The sequence below is a fragment of the Trichosurus vulpecula genome, chromosome 2 (assembly GCF_011100635.1).
Source record: "Trichosurus vulpecula isolate mTriVul1 chromosome 2, mTriVul1.pri, whole genome shotgun sequence".
Classification (NCBI taxonomy): Eukaryota; Metazoa; Chordata; class Mammalia; order Diprotodontia; family Phalangeridae; genus Trichosurus; species Trichosurus vulpecula.
The window spans coordinates 311,062,289-311,079,944 of NC_050574.1; the positions used below are offsets into that span (position 1 = coordinate 311,062,289).

The 17,656-nt window shown below is 40.8% G+C and overlaps 1 protein-coding gene across 1 annotated transcript; it reads left to right on the top strand.

Moving 5' to 3' along the window:
- Positions 1 to 208: 208 nt before the first annotated feature.
- Positions 209 to 4,513, top strand: LOC118836067 (arp2/3 complex-activating protein rickA-like). The gene is made up of 6 exons (XM_036743419.1): positions 209 to 405; positions 507 to 581; positions 2,739 to 2,861; positions 3,450 to 3,533; positions 3,684 to 3,765; positions 3,926 to 4,513. The coding sequence occupies exons 3-6, from the start codon at positions 2,804 to 2,806 to the stop codon at positions 4,383 to 4,385; spliced, it is 684 nt and encodes a 227-aa protein (XP_036599314.1). The 5' UTR covers positions 209 to 405; positions 507 to 581; positions 2,739 to 2,803; the 3' UTR covers positions 4,386 to 4,513.
- The last annotated feature ends 13,143 nt before the right edge of the window (positions 4,514 to 17,656 follow it).

Consider the following 17,656-nt stretch of genomic DNA (forward strand, 5'->3'; position numbering starts at 1 on the left):
TATGCTAAATCCTTCTAGTCTTAACCCACCCCCCAAGTATCTGTACCCAGGATATCGCACTCCTTTTATTCCTCTAGTGTTTACTGGGCCCAGTGAGAGAACCTGGTATCTAAGAAGGTAAACACTCAGGTTCCAGGTGGAATGTCATGGGAGGTGATTGTCAAGGTCACAGAAGGGCATTGGCCTGCCTGGCGTTGCTTCTCCTGATGTTCTTTCTTCTGCTTAGCTCCCTCTTTCCCTCCTTAGGGGAAGGCTCCTGCCTTCGATGCTGGCCAGACCTGCTCCCACTGGTGCAATATGACTTAGAGGTACTCTGGGGCTCCCATCAGCCACCCCTGTATCTTTCTGCCTGCCTTCGAATCCTACTCTTCAAGAAGAATGTCCCATTCAACCCCCAATTCCTTGGTGAGAGAGGGGAAAGAAAAATTGTTCCCTGCCCCCAATCCTTTCCATCTTGGAACTTTGAAGGTCCCCTGACTCAACACCCTCCACAACCTTCCCCTCAGATCGTGCCCATCTGGAAGAGGAAGCTGCCATATTCTTCAACCACCTAGATGTTGCAATTAAGGAATGGCGGTCTGGTGAGGGGATCTGATGCTTGGGTTTCCTAGAGTTGGAGTAGGGGTAGACAGGCAAGGTCTGGAGCTCAAGAGGAAAGAACTTGACCATTATTCATGTGGGGAAGGGATAGGAGGTAAGGATGGCCCGGGACCAGCTCAAACCTGCTCACCAACTAATAAATTTTCAATGAGTATTTCTACCACAGAAATCCACAAATGCTACAAATTAGAGCTTGATTTATTGTTTTGTTCATCATCTAGACTTAAGAAAATGATGGAGAAATGTTAATAATGCAGTTACCTTAAAAGTATCAGAAGTATTTTTTTAGAGAGTAGGTTGTCAAATATTTACCAGCTCACCACTAATATCTGTGTCTCTCTTTCCCAAACTCTTCTCCACCCAGATAAGGTCAAGCTCTTGAACAAAATTCAGATCCATGGGAAAGGATTTCTTCAGGGGTTGCAAAAGGCAGCTCGGAACCTGAAGGACAAGGGTGAGGGGTCAGGACCAACAATCTGGCCTCATATCCAGCCTCCCACTCTTCTCAGAGACCCATAAATGAAGAGCCTAAACCACACATCTTGCTCACCCCTTTTTTTCCTGCCCCCTCACATACCTCCTCAGAATCTCCACCTCAGTCCTTTTCCCTTCCTCATGTTCCATGGCATAGAAATCTGATTTAATAATCATTTAAGGGCCTGCATACAGAAATAACTATCGTCCAAGGAAAATTGAAGAGGAACAGAACACTAACAATTGAGGGAAAAAGGGAAAGCTAACTAGAAGAAAAGTAGCCCTTGAGCTGAACTTTAAGGACATAGAAGTATTCTGAAGGACAGAGAAAAGAAGAACGCATATTCCAGGCCTTGAAGATGGGCTAATGGGAATGCACACAAGTGGGATTTGTAATATAAGTCTGGAAAACAGCAATGTCCAATGGGGCTGGAGTTTGTAAGGGGGAAACTATAAAATAAGGCTGAAAATCAGTTTGTAGAGAGCCTTAAAGACTAGGCTAAGGAGTTTATGTTTTATCATATAAGAACAATGGAGAACCCCTAAGGGTTTGGGTGCAGGGGAGTGGCATAGTCAAACTTTTTCCTTAGAAAAATACTGGCGGCTGTATGGAGGAGGATGGATCAAATAATGGAGATGCTGCGATCAGAGAAACCAACTGAAAAGCTGTAACAGTTGTCTAAGGGAGGTGATTAGGGCCTGAGGAAGGTTGGAAAAGATGGGAAAAAAGAAGGCCGATGCTAGAGACTCTAGGGAGGAGAGATAGTAAGACTTGGCAACTGATTGGACACAGAGGGAGTGAGAGAGTGGGAAGATTTTAAGATGACTTTGAGGAGGGTTGTCTGGCTCCCTAATCTGGGATGGTGGTGCCCAGGGGTGTGCTGTTAAATGCTTAACCAGATCTCCCAAAAAAAAGGCATATGTTAGAGTTGAATTCACAATTCAGTGGTATTAAACTCAAATGGAAATGAAACCACAAATTAACATTATCTATGTTGTATTTTCATTTATTTTGTTAAACATTCCCCATTATCTGAAAGATTTGTAGGTGTATTTGACACCTCTGATTCTGCAGTATTAATACTCTCTCTGTTACTCTCTTAAGTCTAGATAATCAACAAAGCAATAAATCAATTCATGATTTGTGGTATTTGCCAATTTGTTCAGACCAAAAATTTAACAATCCGTAAGAGTGGGCTCCAGCACACTCCTAGTGGTACCCTGAACAGAAATAGGAAACTTTGAAGGAGAAACTTGAGGAGGATGATAATGAATTCCGCTTAGTTTAAGATTCTTACCATCTATCTAGAAAATATTTGGCAAACAGTTGTAAATCATGCTTGAAGTACAGGAAGAGAGGGGGAGAGAGACAGAAAGAGAGAGAGAGAGAGAGAGAGAGAGGGGAAGGAAGGAAGGAAGATAGGAAGATAGGAGGATGGGAAGGAAGGAAGGGAGGGAGGGAGGGAGGGAAGGAGGGAGGAAAGATAGATGATAGTTAGATAGATAGATATAGATAATGTAGTAGGAATAGGAGGAGGAGGAATGGTGGTGGTGGTGGTGGTAGTAGTAGTAGTAGTAGTCGTAGTAGTAGTAGTAGATGATGATGATGGAGATTTGGGAGTAAATTATGTAAAACTGATGCTTAAACCTATGGGAGCTAACAGGATCTCCAAGAGAGTGAATATAAGAAGAAAAAAAGAGGATCCAGAAGAGAGCCCTGAAGACATTCATGCTAATCAGGCAGGAAATGAATAATGATCCAGTAAAGAGGGAGAGTCATCAGAAAGGTAGGAAAATCTAGTGAGAGCAATATCACGGAAGCCAAAGGGAAAGTATCCAGGGAGAGGGCAGGGTCAAAAGCATCCTAAGCTGAAGAGAGATTCAGAAGGACTAAGAAAAACCAGAAGACCTAGATTTGAATTCTGATTCTCCTACTTCATCTATATGATCTTGGCAAGTCACTTAACCCCTCAGGGTCTCAGTTTCCTTATCTGTAAAATGAGGGAAATGTACCAGATGATCTCTAAGGATCTCCCCACTTTGGATCATATGATTCTAAAAATACACACACACACACACACACACACACACACACACACACACACACCCCTACACCTTCACCATGACTTATTTTGCTTCTACCTGCACATCCCCAGAGCCCTTCCCTAATCCGTTTCCCCAGTTCTGCCATCCACAGACCTACCCTGCCCCATCCCACCCCCACTCCAGCAGTGGCAATTCTCCTAACATCTTGCCTTTCTCTGCAGTTTGCAGTGAATCCTGTCGTAAGTATATTTGGTGGTGTGGGTGAGGGCAAGGGGCTGGTGTGGGAAACTCCCTTCCAAGTCTAAGCCTAACTCACACACATTCACCAGTCCCAGGTCCCCCCACAGAGGTAGCTAACTGCGTCAGCTGTAAGAAGTTTCGTGTGGCCTGCAAGGACCCTGTTCTTTGTAAGAGTAAGTGATCCTTTGGTCTCTGACTCCAAATGCCACTAACTGACTTCTGCCAGCAATGACTTGTGTTCAGACTCCCTATGACTGCTGATTCCACACTGTTCATCTAACCTGATGCTGACCTCTGGGGCCATACTGGCCAATGTTCCCTAGAAACCCTCCTGTCACAGACCCTTTGGATTGGAATTGCTATCATCTTAATCCTCTGTGTGTTTGTATCAACATTTGGATCTGGGTGAGTAGTTGATTGAATGAGATCTATCCCCAGATCTTAACTACTGACCACCACCCCCTATCTCCTTCATGCTTACTCCCATTGCCTCAGTCCCCTTAAGTAGACACATTTCATCCTTCACTCTGATTGGACTCATCTCTTTCCTGTTTCTCAATCCCAGGTTGTACTACTTTTGGTGGAGGCCCCAGAAGCTTGGGAAGGGTCCTGTAGCACTGAATGAGCCAGCACCAGGACCAAGACTAGCACCAACACAGTCACCACCCCCACCGCCACCACTACCATCACCACCCCTACCGCCACCACCCCCACCGCCACCACCACCACCACTACCATCACCACTCCCACCGCCACCACCACCACCACCACTACCACCACCACCACCACCACCACCACTACTATCACCACCCCCACCACCACTACCATCACCACCCCCACCACCACCACTACCATCACCACCCCCACGGCCACCACCACCACTACCATCACCACCACTACAGTCATCCCCAATATCAGTAGCAGTACAAACAGTGGCACCTGTACCAGAAAAATCACTGGAAGCTATCCCAGTAAAAGCACTATCAACTGAAACATCAGGTCCTTCAGAGTACTGGAGTAGATGACCAAAGAAAGGAAGTAATACTGAAAGACAACCACCAGGCACTAGAACCCATCATACCAAGAAGTCTATGAACAAGATAAGGAATTCTTGGTTAGAGTGATATAGAAAAAGAAATAAATCATTTATGTCAAGAATAATCCATCTAGACACTGCAGTCATTGAGGGCATTGGGACTGGAGACTGGATTCCCTGGGTCCTCAAGGGAGACACATTTTGTTGGTTTCAGCCATCACTCTAGCCTATGCTGATCTTTCTGAATCCCAATTCAGTCATCTAATGCATGAGCTATGCCTCCAAGTATTTTTATCTAGCACTTGACTAAGAAGTTAGAAGACTCTAGTTCAAATCCCAGTTCTGCTCCTGGGAACAAGGGACTTAGGAAGGGACTGGAAACAAGTCACTTGAATTCTCTGTTTCTACAACCTTAAAATGAAGGGACTGGGCTAGATAAGATGTAACCTCCCTACAGTGTTTAAATTTTGTCATACTATCATAGGAAGATATGATGTTTTGTGTGCCATTGTTATAGGTAGGGTAAGTTGTTAAGGACTGTGGGCCAGTCTTAGCTAGGCGATCAGTTTGTAAGGGTGGGGAAAGAATCTCAGATAAAAAGTATTCACCAAGTCCAAACTATCACCTGTCAATAGAAGATATGTCTCAAATAGCACAGGAAAGAAATAGGCAAGAACTGCTGAGAAAAATACAAACAATGATGGAGCCTTATTATCCAAGAGAAGGATAGAGAAGGAAACATGGGAGTTCAGCCAAATCTTGCAGAGGCGCAAAGAGAGGCACAACATTGTGAATGTTCCCAGAATAACAAGTGGCCTGTTTTTTCCAAGTCTACTGCACCCACACAGTACATTCTTCCAATGAGCATTAACTAGCACTGACATACGTCCCCATCCAAGTCACTGTTAAAAATATTCCACTGAATAAGGCTGAGAACAGAGCCCTCCAGAATGCCATTAGGGAGCCCTCTCCTAATTGTCATTCTACAACCATTCTTTCAGTTGTTATCGAACCAGATCCAGATCAACCAATCTGTAAACACATCCAACCTATTCTCTTCATCTAATCTATAACTGATAGCTTTGAAAGGACTCTGTTGTATTTTGTGACCATGTTTTTTTTTTTAAGATTTTAACTCAAGGTGGGTGGAGCCAAAATGTTGGAGAAAATTCAGGAAGTAACCTTAGCTTTCCCTAGTTTCCCTCGGAAGCAATGTTAAACAGATTCTGGAGCAACAGAACATACAAAAGGATGGAGTGAAAAAATTTTCCATCTTAAGGTAACTTTACAAGGACTTCAGGAAAGGTCTGTCTCACTTGCATAGAAGGGGAGCACAGCTCAGTGCAGATGGCATCAGGCAGGCCAGTGGGGGGCTTTTAGCCACAGCATAGATCAACAACCTAGGCCCCTTGATCCTGGCTTAACAAGCCAATGATAAAGCAGGCCATTTGTGAGGCCTCCAGCCTCGAAGCAGAAGGCAAATTGCCAGACCCAGAACCTAGGGCACAATGGATGCAACTAGGCCAGGCCCCAGCACAGTAGGCAGACCACCAGCACAGAAAGCCAGTGACCAGGCCCCTGGCCCTTAGTACGAGAAGTTTGAATCAGTGCCTCCTGCCCCTCAGGAGCAGAGCTCAACTTGAAAAGCCACAAAATAGGCTTTAAAATGAGCAAAACACAGAAAAGAGCCCTGACCATAGAAAGCTACTATGGTAACAGAGAAGATCAAAGCACAAACTCAGAAGAACACAACAATGTCAAAATACCTACATGCTAAAATTCAAAGGGGAATATGAATTGGTCTCAAGCCCAAAAAGCCTTCTTGGAAGAGCTCAAAAAATTGTCTTAAAAGTCAAATAAGAGAGGTAGGAGAAAAATTTAGGAAAGAAATAGGAGGTATGCAAGAGTCAGCAGCTTGGAAAAGGAAGTACAAAAATTGACTAAAGAAAATGATTCCTTAAAAAAATACAATCAGACAAATGGGAAAAAAAAACCCACTGAAGAAAACAAATCCTTTAAAAGTAGAATTGACCAAATGGAAAAGGAGGTACAAAAGCTACCTGAAAAAAATTATTCCTTAAAAATTAGAATCAGGCAAGTAGAAGCTAATGGCTCTATGATACATCAAGAGTCAGTCAAACAAAATCAAAAGAATGAAAAACTAAAATGTAAAATGCCTCATTGGAAAAACAACTGCCTTGGAAAATAGATCCAGGAGAGATATTTTAAGAATTATTGGACTACCTGAAAGCCATGATCAAAAAAAGAGCCTAGACATCATCTCTCAAGAAATTGTCAAGGAGAATTGCCCTGATATCCTAGAACTAGAGGGTAAAACAGAAATTAAAGAATCCACCAATCACCTCCTGAAAGAGATCCTAAAATCACAAGTCCAAGGAATATTATGGAAAAATTCCAGAATTATCAGGTCAAGGAGAAAATACTGCAAGCAGTCAGAAAGATTTTAACTCATTCCGGGATTTACCTTTCTTGACACTGAATTTCAGGCTCATATTTTTTCTTGGTCACATTCCTGTGCTTTTCCATTGTTTGTGTCCTTTTGAAATCTGAGTTTCAGGTTTCTCTCAACAAAGAGTTCATCTACAAACACTTTAGTCTCCTTAATTCCTCCCCACCACCACCCACCCATCCCTTTTAGTTGTTCATCAGAATTATCCATCATTGTACCGTTGGAGTTTCATTCCCGAGAACTTCCTACCCTTTGTGAGTCAATTTCCCTTTAAGAATCCCAATCCATTCTTCCCAACTTTTTAAAATGTATTTAAAAGCTAAAATACACTTTAGACAAGTCTTGGTGCTTCCCTACCTTATGTATCATGAGCTCTAAAACATGATTGTTGTGTCCATTGCTAGAATTTAAGGGAATTTCATAAGAAAACCAAATGAATTAGTCAATGAAAAAAAAGCAAGAGGCCCTTTCATGTGCTACATTTAAGGGAAGGCTTGATTGGAGACGTAAGGTGTAGCTTAATTGGAGACATTCAAGGTACCACAGAGAATACAGGGACAACTTGAAAATAGTATTTGGGCAGCACCACCACCCCCCCAATTAAAGCAGCAGCCAACACCTCCAAAACTAAGGCAATACAGTAACTACTCCACTTCCCCACATACACACATACACTAGGGTCAGGACCAATGCCTCCAAGGCAGGATGAGGAAGAACAAGGAAAGAATAAAACCAAGTGTATCAGAAATCCTTGGGCACAGAAAAAATGTCAGAAAGGCCACGTGGAATTATGTCATACTAATAATTCATTTTTATATGTCTCTTTAAGGGTTACAAAGTGCTTTCTTTGGGATGGCCTTATAAAGTAGGTCATGTAAGCATTATCGTCCTGATTTTATAGATGAGACAACAGACACAGGGACATAGTACCTTAGCTGGATTCATAGACTAGTAAATATTAGAGCCAAGACTCATACCCAGGTCCTCTCACACTAACACCAATCATCTTTCCCCTGTACCAAGATGACAACAAGGTAACTTCACAATTCTGCCGTGGTCTATCGCCCAAGCCCAAAGAACACAGCAGACTTCTTCCTGCCATGTGCTTGTGCTCAGATACAACCATCTTGGCTCCCTGAGTGGCAATAGCAAACGAATGCTTCTGGTTCATTGTTTCTGCACTTGATCTTAGCATTTTTGAAGGCAGTCATCTAGGGAACTTACTGGACTGGCAGTCAACCAGTGCCATTTGGAATAGTATGTGATTTATTCAGTTTGACTGTGACGCCCCTAAGGACTAGGCATTCCATAGCTCTTATTGATTGGGGGCACTGAATGTTTTATGACAAGGAGCTGCCCCCTGGTGCTTTCCAAGCAGGTGATTGATCAGGGCTGCTTAAGATGTCAGGTTCAGTCAGCTTTTTTGGAACCATGGGGTGCATGTGCTGAAGTGCATGCGTGTGAGTTCAGTGAATAGATTCCCAGCATGGATTACCCTTCTGTGAATTTCAGAGTCCAGCTCTGCTTTCAAACTCATGCTGGACTCTGAAATCCACCAATGTTACTGCTAGTCCTTTTTTATTCCTCGCAGGTAACAGGTAGTTTTTGTTTGTTTGTTTGTTTGTTTCTCCAGGATTATGGAAGTGTTTCAATGTCCACAGAAATAAACAAAATAAATCAACTAAGTCCACATTCCTTAGCCAGACATTCAAAGGACTCAATTGCCTACCTGACTTTTCCAGTCTTTCCTCAATCTACTCCCTAACCCATAGCCTTTGCTCTAGTCAAATACATTTTTGTCATCTTGTAAATGCATCATGCTCATTCCCACCCCCCTATCTTTACTCCCATTGTTTCTCATGCCTGGGACATCTTTCCCAGAACTCTCTATCAAAATCCAAAACTTCAGCATCCTTGGTAACATGAAATGATTCAACATCAGAGAGCAATGTGGCTTTATAAATGAAAAAAGATACCAAGAAGATGTATTACCACTTGCCTTGCCACCATAACCTAATCCATCTGACGCCCAACTGAAACCTCCTATATGCATTGCCTCCCCCTACCACATTACGAACTTCTTGAGAGCAGGAACTATCTGAATCCCCATCACTTGGCAAAGTGCTTTGCATATGCTAAGTATTTAATAATTTTTTTATTTGTTGTTTCAAGTCCCTTAATGAAATCTCCCCTCCTCCTTCTCCAGCCACTTCAGTCCACAATGATCTCTCCCACTCCAAACGTCTGTCACACCTTGGTCCATTTGTCCTTTTTACTACTACTTTTTACTACACATTTGTCCTTTTTATTGTCTTTGTTCTACCAATCAAGTAACAAGCATCTATTAAACAGCTACTGTGTGTCAGGTACTGTGCTAGGAGCTGGGAGGGGAAAGAAAACCAAAAAATTGAATCAATACCTAAATAAGAAATTTATCATGCGTGTATGTCTTGTCTCCCTATCCGGTTTTCAAACTCAGGCTAATTAGAGATTCTGCTCTGTACTTTCAGTCAGTCAATAAACATTAAGTGGTCACTCTGTGTCAGGCACTATGCTAAGGGCTGGAATAAAAAAGAAGCAAAAGACAATCTTTACCCTCAAGGAGCTCACAATCTAAGAGCCTAGGTTGGATAAATACTCGTTCCATGTTCATTGATTGATGAATTGGACCATCAATTCAGTCAGGTAAGTCATCAGTTTTACTAGTCAGTTCAACCATGTGGTCAAACCAAACAGAGTGAAAGTATTCCTCAAGGTACATATGTCCTGCAATGGGAATCACACATTCAAGGATAGTGACATATAGTGCAACTAATATCTGAATAATAATTCCCTATAATACATCCCTCCCACAAGTGTTTTTCCAGTACCTTTTTGAAGACCTCTAGTGACAGATAACTCACTACCCCATGAGTCAGCCCATTTTGTTTCTTAATAGGTCAATTAGGAAATTCTTCTTAAGCCAAAATTTCTTTTTCCAATATTTAGCTCTCCGTAACTTCCATCAGTTAGTCCTCTAGGACTAAGAAGACTGAATTTTTTCCCACAAAATGGGCCTTTAAATACTTGAACTATTTTCTCTCTAAGTCTTCTCTTGTCCAGGATAAACACCTCCAAGTTCCTCCATCTCATCTTTACATGGAATTGTCCTCATCCTCCTCACTCTCTTCATCGCTTTTCCCTTGTAAATGGCTTTAATGTCAGTGGTTTCTTGTTTTGGTCATTAGGTTTAATTAATAAAGCCCAGGATCCCATCTGCTGCCTTTTTTGGCTTGCCACATCACAATGCTGACTCTGAATGAAAGTACAATAAAAGTACATCTTTCCATGTGAATTGTGAGGATCCTTGAGGGTCAGATAAGTAATATGACCTGTCCAAAGTCACACAGCACATAAGGATAAATGGTGGAGCTAGACCTAGAGCCCATATCTTCTGACTCCAAGCTCAATGTTCCTTGCAGGAACAGTTATCCCTTTCACATCTTGGGAGTTAGTGGTGTGGCACTCCCGTGATCTGGAAAACTCATGCAAAAATGTTTGGCCCCCCACCATACCAGAGATAAAGTTGAATTATTATGGCATTAAAAGATAAAATATGTTGTGATATTATACAATACTATACATATATTTTATGCATTTCTGAGTTTCTAAACTTTTTCTGTGTTGTCTGCTGGCCTTTGTGTATTGTCTGCAGCTTCTACAAATCTCCCAAAATTTCTCCATTTAATTCCTTATGCCAACCCTCAATATATCAAAACCTCAATGGAGAAAGTTTGAATATAGAAGGGATAACTGTAGTAACATTTCTGGAAGCCCTTACTCTTAACTCTATATCCTAGTTCCAACATAGTTTACCATGATGCATGTCTGGTTAATTGGGAGTTAAGTAAATTAGAATCTACTAATACTTCTGTAAGGCCGACATTAACATGTGAAACATGTCAAGCCCCCTTAGAAGTACAGTGGTTAAAGTAAATAGATTGTTGGGGCGAGATTGCTTTAATCACATTTTAGAGTTATGGGTTATCACTTTGATTGTTATGGTTAGCTAAGTTTAAATGTCCGTCCTTCTACCCATACCTAATGAGTAATGCATTTGCTGCCGCCCAAAAGCACAAAAGATCAGGGTGCTGATAAAGCTATGCAGAATAAAACAGAGGTACCCACTAAAGCCTAATCTGGCCTTCCATGCCCTAAATTACTAAAAGTAAATAAACTAAGTAAGATTTTTCAGTCACCACCTCAAAGTTTGGCCAGTGTCAGTCAACCATTGGCTCTTAGGATCTTTTTTCAGTCCCAAACTCTACCTCTGAAAATTGTTTTATTGTTTTTACCCATTTTTTACTTCTTTGAGAAAAAAGCAGATTGAATCTATACAACAATTATGCTACTGATTTTAAGTCAAATGTGCTATTTTAATTAAAATCATTAATATAAACAAAATGGGTACTCAATTGAGAAATTTCTGGACAAATTATGGCATATAAATATAAAGAAATATTATTGTATCATCATAAATGAATAAAAAGAAACCTGGGAAGATTCATATGAACTGATACAAAGTGAAGATGAACAGAACCAGGAGAATAATCTATACAATGACTACAATAATATAAAGAAAAATTATTTTGAAAGACTTAAGGACTCTGATCAATGCAGTGCCCCATCATTGATAGTGGTGCAGAAGAAAAAAGAAAATCAATATTTTAAAAATATACAGAAGAAAGCAGAAGGAAATTCAAAAGAAAATTCAAATTTAAAAAATTTAAAAAGATAAGCAGGGCAACATTGATACTAATATGTTAAATTTAGAACATATATCTAATATATACACCCATTAGAGGAATGACAGTTTCTTCTGTAATTATTTTTCTGTTCTTTGATTGTGAAAATGTTCATGTCTGTTGATACTTGTCCAGTTCATAATAAAAACAATTTTTAAAGCATGAGTGCCCATGAGTATATGAAAATGTGTTTGGATTTCCATAAGCATATTTGGATTTTTCCCATTTTGCGTTTCTTATCAGGGGCCCAGGTTAAACCAACACACTATTATTGGGTTAACACATTTAATAAAAGCATGGGTTTATTTAAACAAGCGAAGTATCTGTCACAACTGGAATGTAAATAAAAGGCTGATTCATGGCTTTACCAATTGTCTTTTTTCCTACCATATACATCAGCCAGCCTGCAGTCCTTAGCAATGAGATGTGTATTATAATTGTATCAAGGTGGCATAGGGGACAACACACAGGACTTAAAGATTCAGGAGAGATCTGAGTCCCAGCCTCCAGTACTAAAATTTACAAGCTCTGTGAAACCAGGCAGGGCGAGTCATTTTATCTCAGGGTCTCTGTTTCCTTGTCTGTAAAAAAGGATTAATAATACCTGAACTAATTTTCTCACAGGGTGGTTGTGAGTAAAATGCTTGATAAAATTTATAGACCTATGTAAATATTACTTATACTAACGATGACAATGAAATCAATTTAGAAGTAGAGATTTCAGTAATCAGTTATGTTCCACTTGTAGAGCACCTTAGCTTGTCAACAAACATTCTTAACGAATGTTTGCACCTACTATATGTGCCAACATAGCGTGCCAGGCAGCGAAGATACAAATACAAAGAATCAAACAATTCCAGCTTTCAAAGTAGCTTATGTTCTAATGGGGGAGACAACAGGTATGTAGATAAGTATATGCAGGATAAATATAAAGAGAATAAATCCAAATATAAGGTAGTTTGGGAGGGAGGACAATAGCAATTGGAGTGATCAGGAAAACCTTCATGTAGAAGGCTTCCTGGAGGAAGAGAGAGATGATACAAGGTGGAGACAAGGGAATGCATTCTCGACACAGGAAATAGCCAGAACAAAGGCATAGAACCAAGAATGGGATATCATGTATGAAGCACAGAGGGAAGGCCAGTTTGACTGGATTGTAGAATATAAAAAGGATTATAACTGCACACTGGCAAAACAAAGACAGAAATAAAGCAAATCTCTGCCTTCAATGAGTTGACATTCCACTAGGTGACATGTTTGACCAAGTTTGTTATGATGAATTGGCTAGAGTGGTTGTTTTGGCAATGTTTAGAACAGTATCTTCCAGACTATGTTCATGCACCTAGTGTTGTGTGTTTGGGTTCCACAGAGGGAAAATACCAGCAATTCTAAAATATTAAATACAGCCTTCTATGTTCAATATCAGATGCAGAAATTTTACAGTATAAAAATAGAATTAATTTCCTCTATTTTGCTCCTCAATTTCCACAAGCATCCTTTAAACTAAGGCTATTTCATACTCCCTAATCCTTCCTCCAACTCATGTTTGTGGGTCTTGTCAATATATTTAAAACCTAGAAGTGTTCTGTCACCAAATTAAACTGGTAAACACTAGAGCATAGTCACAGCCTCAGAAGAAGCAGGGTAGGATGGAGGAGTAAGGTGAAGTAGGAACAAAGGACAAAAACAGAGGGGAAGAATTGTCTCTCAGACTGGATATTTAAAGTATTATTTTAATTGCTAAAGTAAAGGCAAAGGCAATAACATGTGATGTTATTTCAAGTACAACCAAATGTTTCTGAAGGAAATGAAGAAAACAACATGAAATCCAAGTCTGAAAAATTAAAAATAAATGTCACACAGAGGGTATTGGAGAGACTCATGGTGGGTATGGATAGGCTGCAATTTATAATCAAAGAGAAGCAGGAATAAAAATTATCATCGGGCAAATAAATGATAGTAAGAAAAGATGGGATGATCACATGGTGGGAAGGTGATGACAAATGGACAGTCTAAATTTTCCTGTTTTCTCCCCTATGTCAAGAGAAATTTTAAAAAAGGCCTATAACGCATTGGATGGACTCCTTCTAGGAACTTATAAGAAGACATGCATGAAAGTTACATGGCACAGATAGGTATGGATGGGTTGCAATCTGCATCACTGGAAGGAACAACCCAATTATTGAGATTACATATCCATTTGAGCACGGAGAAAGGACATTATTATCCGACATAAGCAAGGCTTGGACTTTGAGTTGGCCTTGCATTAAGACATCTGTATTTTCTGTCTACCACTCCTGGAGCCCAGAATTACATCTACAAGATGTAAGAGAGTGAGTCTGTGGCCATGAGAAAGAACAAAGCTAACTAGCCACATGACCTTGGCCTCAGTGGCATTAAGGTCAAACTGCTGGACAAATTGGTGATGTGTACAGAGTCTATAGAAGTCAGCAATTATTTCCGACCTTCGTCACGAAAGATAAAATCAGTAATTGTTTTTGTTCAGTCATTTTCAGTCACAGCTGACCCTTCATGACCCCATTTGGGGTTATCTTGGCAACAGTACTGGAGTGGTTTGCCATTTCCTTCTCCAGCTCATTTTACAGATGAAGAAACTGAGGCAAACAGGGTTAAGTGACTTACCCAAAGTCACACAGCTAGTAAGAGTCTGAAGCCAGATTTTAACTCAGGAAGAGGAATCTTCCTAACTCCAGGTCCAGCAACCTATCCCGGCATTACCTAGCTTCCCAAATCAGTAATTATTAATTATCTACTCTGTGTCCAACTCTGAAACCATGATAGACACAAAGAAGCATAAGGCCCTATCTTCAAGGATCTTATACAACTTAGTTAGGCAGAAAACTGTCATATGTGATGGTCATATGGACAATAAGCATTCTAATAGTTCAAAGGAAGGAAATAGTACTTCCAATTGGGATAGCCAGAGAGTCTTCATGGAGACAGTGAGGTTTTATTGAATGAAATCATCTACCTCAGACTACCTTTTAGATTTAGTCTCTTGCTTTTCACAACTACTAGAGGCCAGAAATATCTCAAAATTTTCCTGGTTCTCTATTCTCTCTGGCTAACAGAAAACAGGAAAATTCAGATTGTCCATTTGTCATGAACTGCCCTCCCCCATGTGATCATCCCATCTTTTCTTCCTAGCATATATTTGCCTAGTATTTTTTTTATTCCTGTTTCTCTTTGATTATAAATTGCAGCCTATCCATCCCCACTAGCCTAAGAGATTCAGGAATCAGAAATGGGAGGGGCAAATTTTTTGAAGAGGTGGATAGTCTACAAGAGCACTGGACTTGGAATCAGAAGGACCTGGGTTCAAATCTCCCCTAGCTATTTGAGCTTAATTAAGTCACTTAAGTTCTCTGGTTTTCAGTTTTCTCATCTATAGAACGAAGGGACAAGACTCAACTTCTGAGGTCCTTTCTAGATCTGTCTACGATCCTACTGTATGGGTCTATGATCTAACTTCTTCCTTATACAGAAATCACATATACCTTCTACTGGTCCATCAGCTTAGCCACCTACCATTAAGGTAAGTAAATACAAGCTAGCCAGATGAGGTTTTTTTTTTAGCAATGTAGACTCCACAATGTAGGACTTCATTCTGAGAGGCTTCATTCTGAGTGCATTCTTCGGTTGTTGAAATCCTATTTCACATTCTTCCCATTTCATGGTAAAATCATTGTGAGAAGAAGAAGAAGAAGAAGAAGAAGAAGAAGAAGAAGAAGGAGGAGGAGGAGGAGGAGGAGGAGGAGGAGGAGGAGGAGGAGGAGGAGGAGGAGGAGGAGGAGGAGGAGGAGGAGGAGGAGGAGGAGGAGGAGGAGAAAAGAAAAAAAGGAAAAGAAAAGAAAAGAGCAAGGGATGAGGAGACAGGGTAATTTGAGGAAGCAAAGACTTTGGAGGACTGACACAGGCTACAGCAAAATAAAAAATTAGACCCATAACCTAACAAGGAAGCACATTAGCATTAAATAGTGCTAATAGGAATCTCTTAAATAAAAGGCTGTTTCTTTGGGGAGAGGAATGTGTGTGCCAATAGAAACATACATTTGTTTGAAGCTATAGGTTCTATGCATGTCTATATGTTAGGAAATTCAGGAGGAGGATAGAGGTGTTTGTTTTTTAAAGAAAGTGATAGCTTCCATCAAAGCTTCTGTGTGGAGTCGGGGATACAATTAGACATTTCTGGAGACTGATCTCTTGCTCTCCAAACAAATAAAGTTTTACACCAAATGGAATTATCCGTCTCCATAGCTGGGAGCTCTCTGGTAGGAACGGCATCTGACATCAAGAAAGAGATTGATAGCTTAATCATCCTCTCCTATTGCTTTCTCAGTGGAATCATTCAGAGCTTGTTGCCATTCTAGATTATGAAATCAGCATCACAACTACCATATTTTACTTAAAGACAAGCATATTCACACCTGTATAAATCCCAGTCTTGGCCCTTGCTCTGTCCTACCCTTACTTGACCTGTCAGGTCTATCTCCTGAAGAAAGACTATCTTTATCTAATTTTCCTCTCTCTGGGCAAAGAAAATCAGCTTATTCTTTGTCCCACCCTCACAAGAGATGCAACAAAGTCTTTCCAGAGAGGGGAAAAGGAAATCCTTCCTATATCTGGAAAGAGAAAGTCTCTCTGTCCTTTGGAAGGAGATGGAATAATGCAATGACCGAGCCCTAGACCAAACTTTAGAAGAGCTAGGTCCCACTCTTGGTTCAGCACTAACTAACTGAATGACCTAGAACAAACTACTTCTGACACTACTACTGACACCTGACACTACTACTGACACCCTTCCCTGGGTGTCAGTTTCCTCATCTGTGTAATGACATAGGGGCAGGTAGTGGTGCAGCAGATAGAGCATCAAACACTTACTAGCTGGGTGGCCCTGCTTGCATCAGTTCCTCATCTGTAAAATGAGCTAGAGAAGGAAATGGCAAACCACTCCAGTACCTTGGCCAAGAAAACCCCAAATGGAGTCATGAAGAGTCTGACAAGACTAAAACAACTCAACAACATCAGACAATGAAGTCGATGGATTAAATGATTGGCCATGTGGCTTCTAGTTCTTATGTTCTATGATTCTGTGGGATCTTGAGTGTTGGTATGAGGATATATGTTGATGATGAGGATGGCATCATCAGCTTTTCCCTCTTGTTCTTATATCAATAGCCCCATATTCAGTTGAGTAAAAGGCTGACAAGTAGGGAAAGGAAAAGACTTCAGAGATTTCATGATTTCTTGATCTGTTCTTGCCTCAATCTCATCTCTCTCATCCTGAATACCTGAGACTGCTTCTGTGTAGTCCCTCAGAAAGACATAGGGAAAGGATGGCATTTTCCCCTACAAGTTCCTTCCTCCCTCTGAGTTTATTCCATCATCCCCACACCATCAAGGTTCTAGGTTCCATCATTGACTCCCACACCAACTTCCTTCACCAGGAAAAACATTCAGCAAAACTAAGGGGAAACCAATGGAAGGCATTGTTATTATAGGAAAACCATGATGACTATTTATGTTGTGGTGTGTGTGTGTGTGTGTGTGTGTGTGTGTGTGTGTGTGTGTGTGTGAGACAGAGAGAGAGAGAGAGAGAGAGAGAGAGAGAGAGAGAGAGAGAGAGAGAGAGAGAAAGAGAGACAGAGAGACAGAGAGACAGAGAGAGAGAGAGAGCATGCTCCTGTGTGTGTTTAATCAAAATAAGGTTTGAAAAATATTTGGGTGGTGATTGAGGAATCCAAGAACTGAATGATTTGATCTTATAGTTAGAGGTGATAAAATATAGGAAGGTAAATCAGTGAAGGAGAATTTAGGCAGCTTTGTTTACAGAGTTAGTGACTTTGAGTGAGTGACTTGCTTCATCTGTAAAAATGAGGGGCCTGGAAGAGATAACCTCTGAGGATTCTTCCTAGTATTCCTTTGGGCTATCTGCCCCTATATGCAATGAGGCCCATCCAGCATGATGCCACTCACTTCTTCCAC

What these genes read in the sequence shown, in the direction of transcription:
- LOC118836067 (XM_036743419.1), top strand. Translation starts at nt 2,804, where the DNA reads ATGCTAATCAGGCAGGAAATGAATAATGATCCAGTAAAGAGGGAGAGT. An exon ending in GGACCCTGTTCTTTGTAAGA is followed by an intron (nt 3,534 to 3,683) that starts GTAAGTGATCCT and finishes AATGTTCCCTAG; the next exon opens with AAACCCTCCTGTCACAGACC. An exon ending in GTATCAACATTTGGATCTGG is followed by an intron (nt 3,766 to 3,925) that starts GTGAGTAGTTGA and finishes TCTCAATCCCAG; the next exon opens with GTTGTACTACTTTTGGTGGA.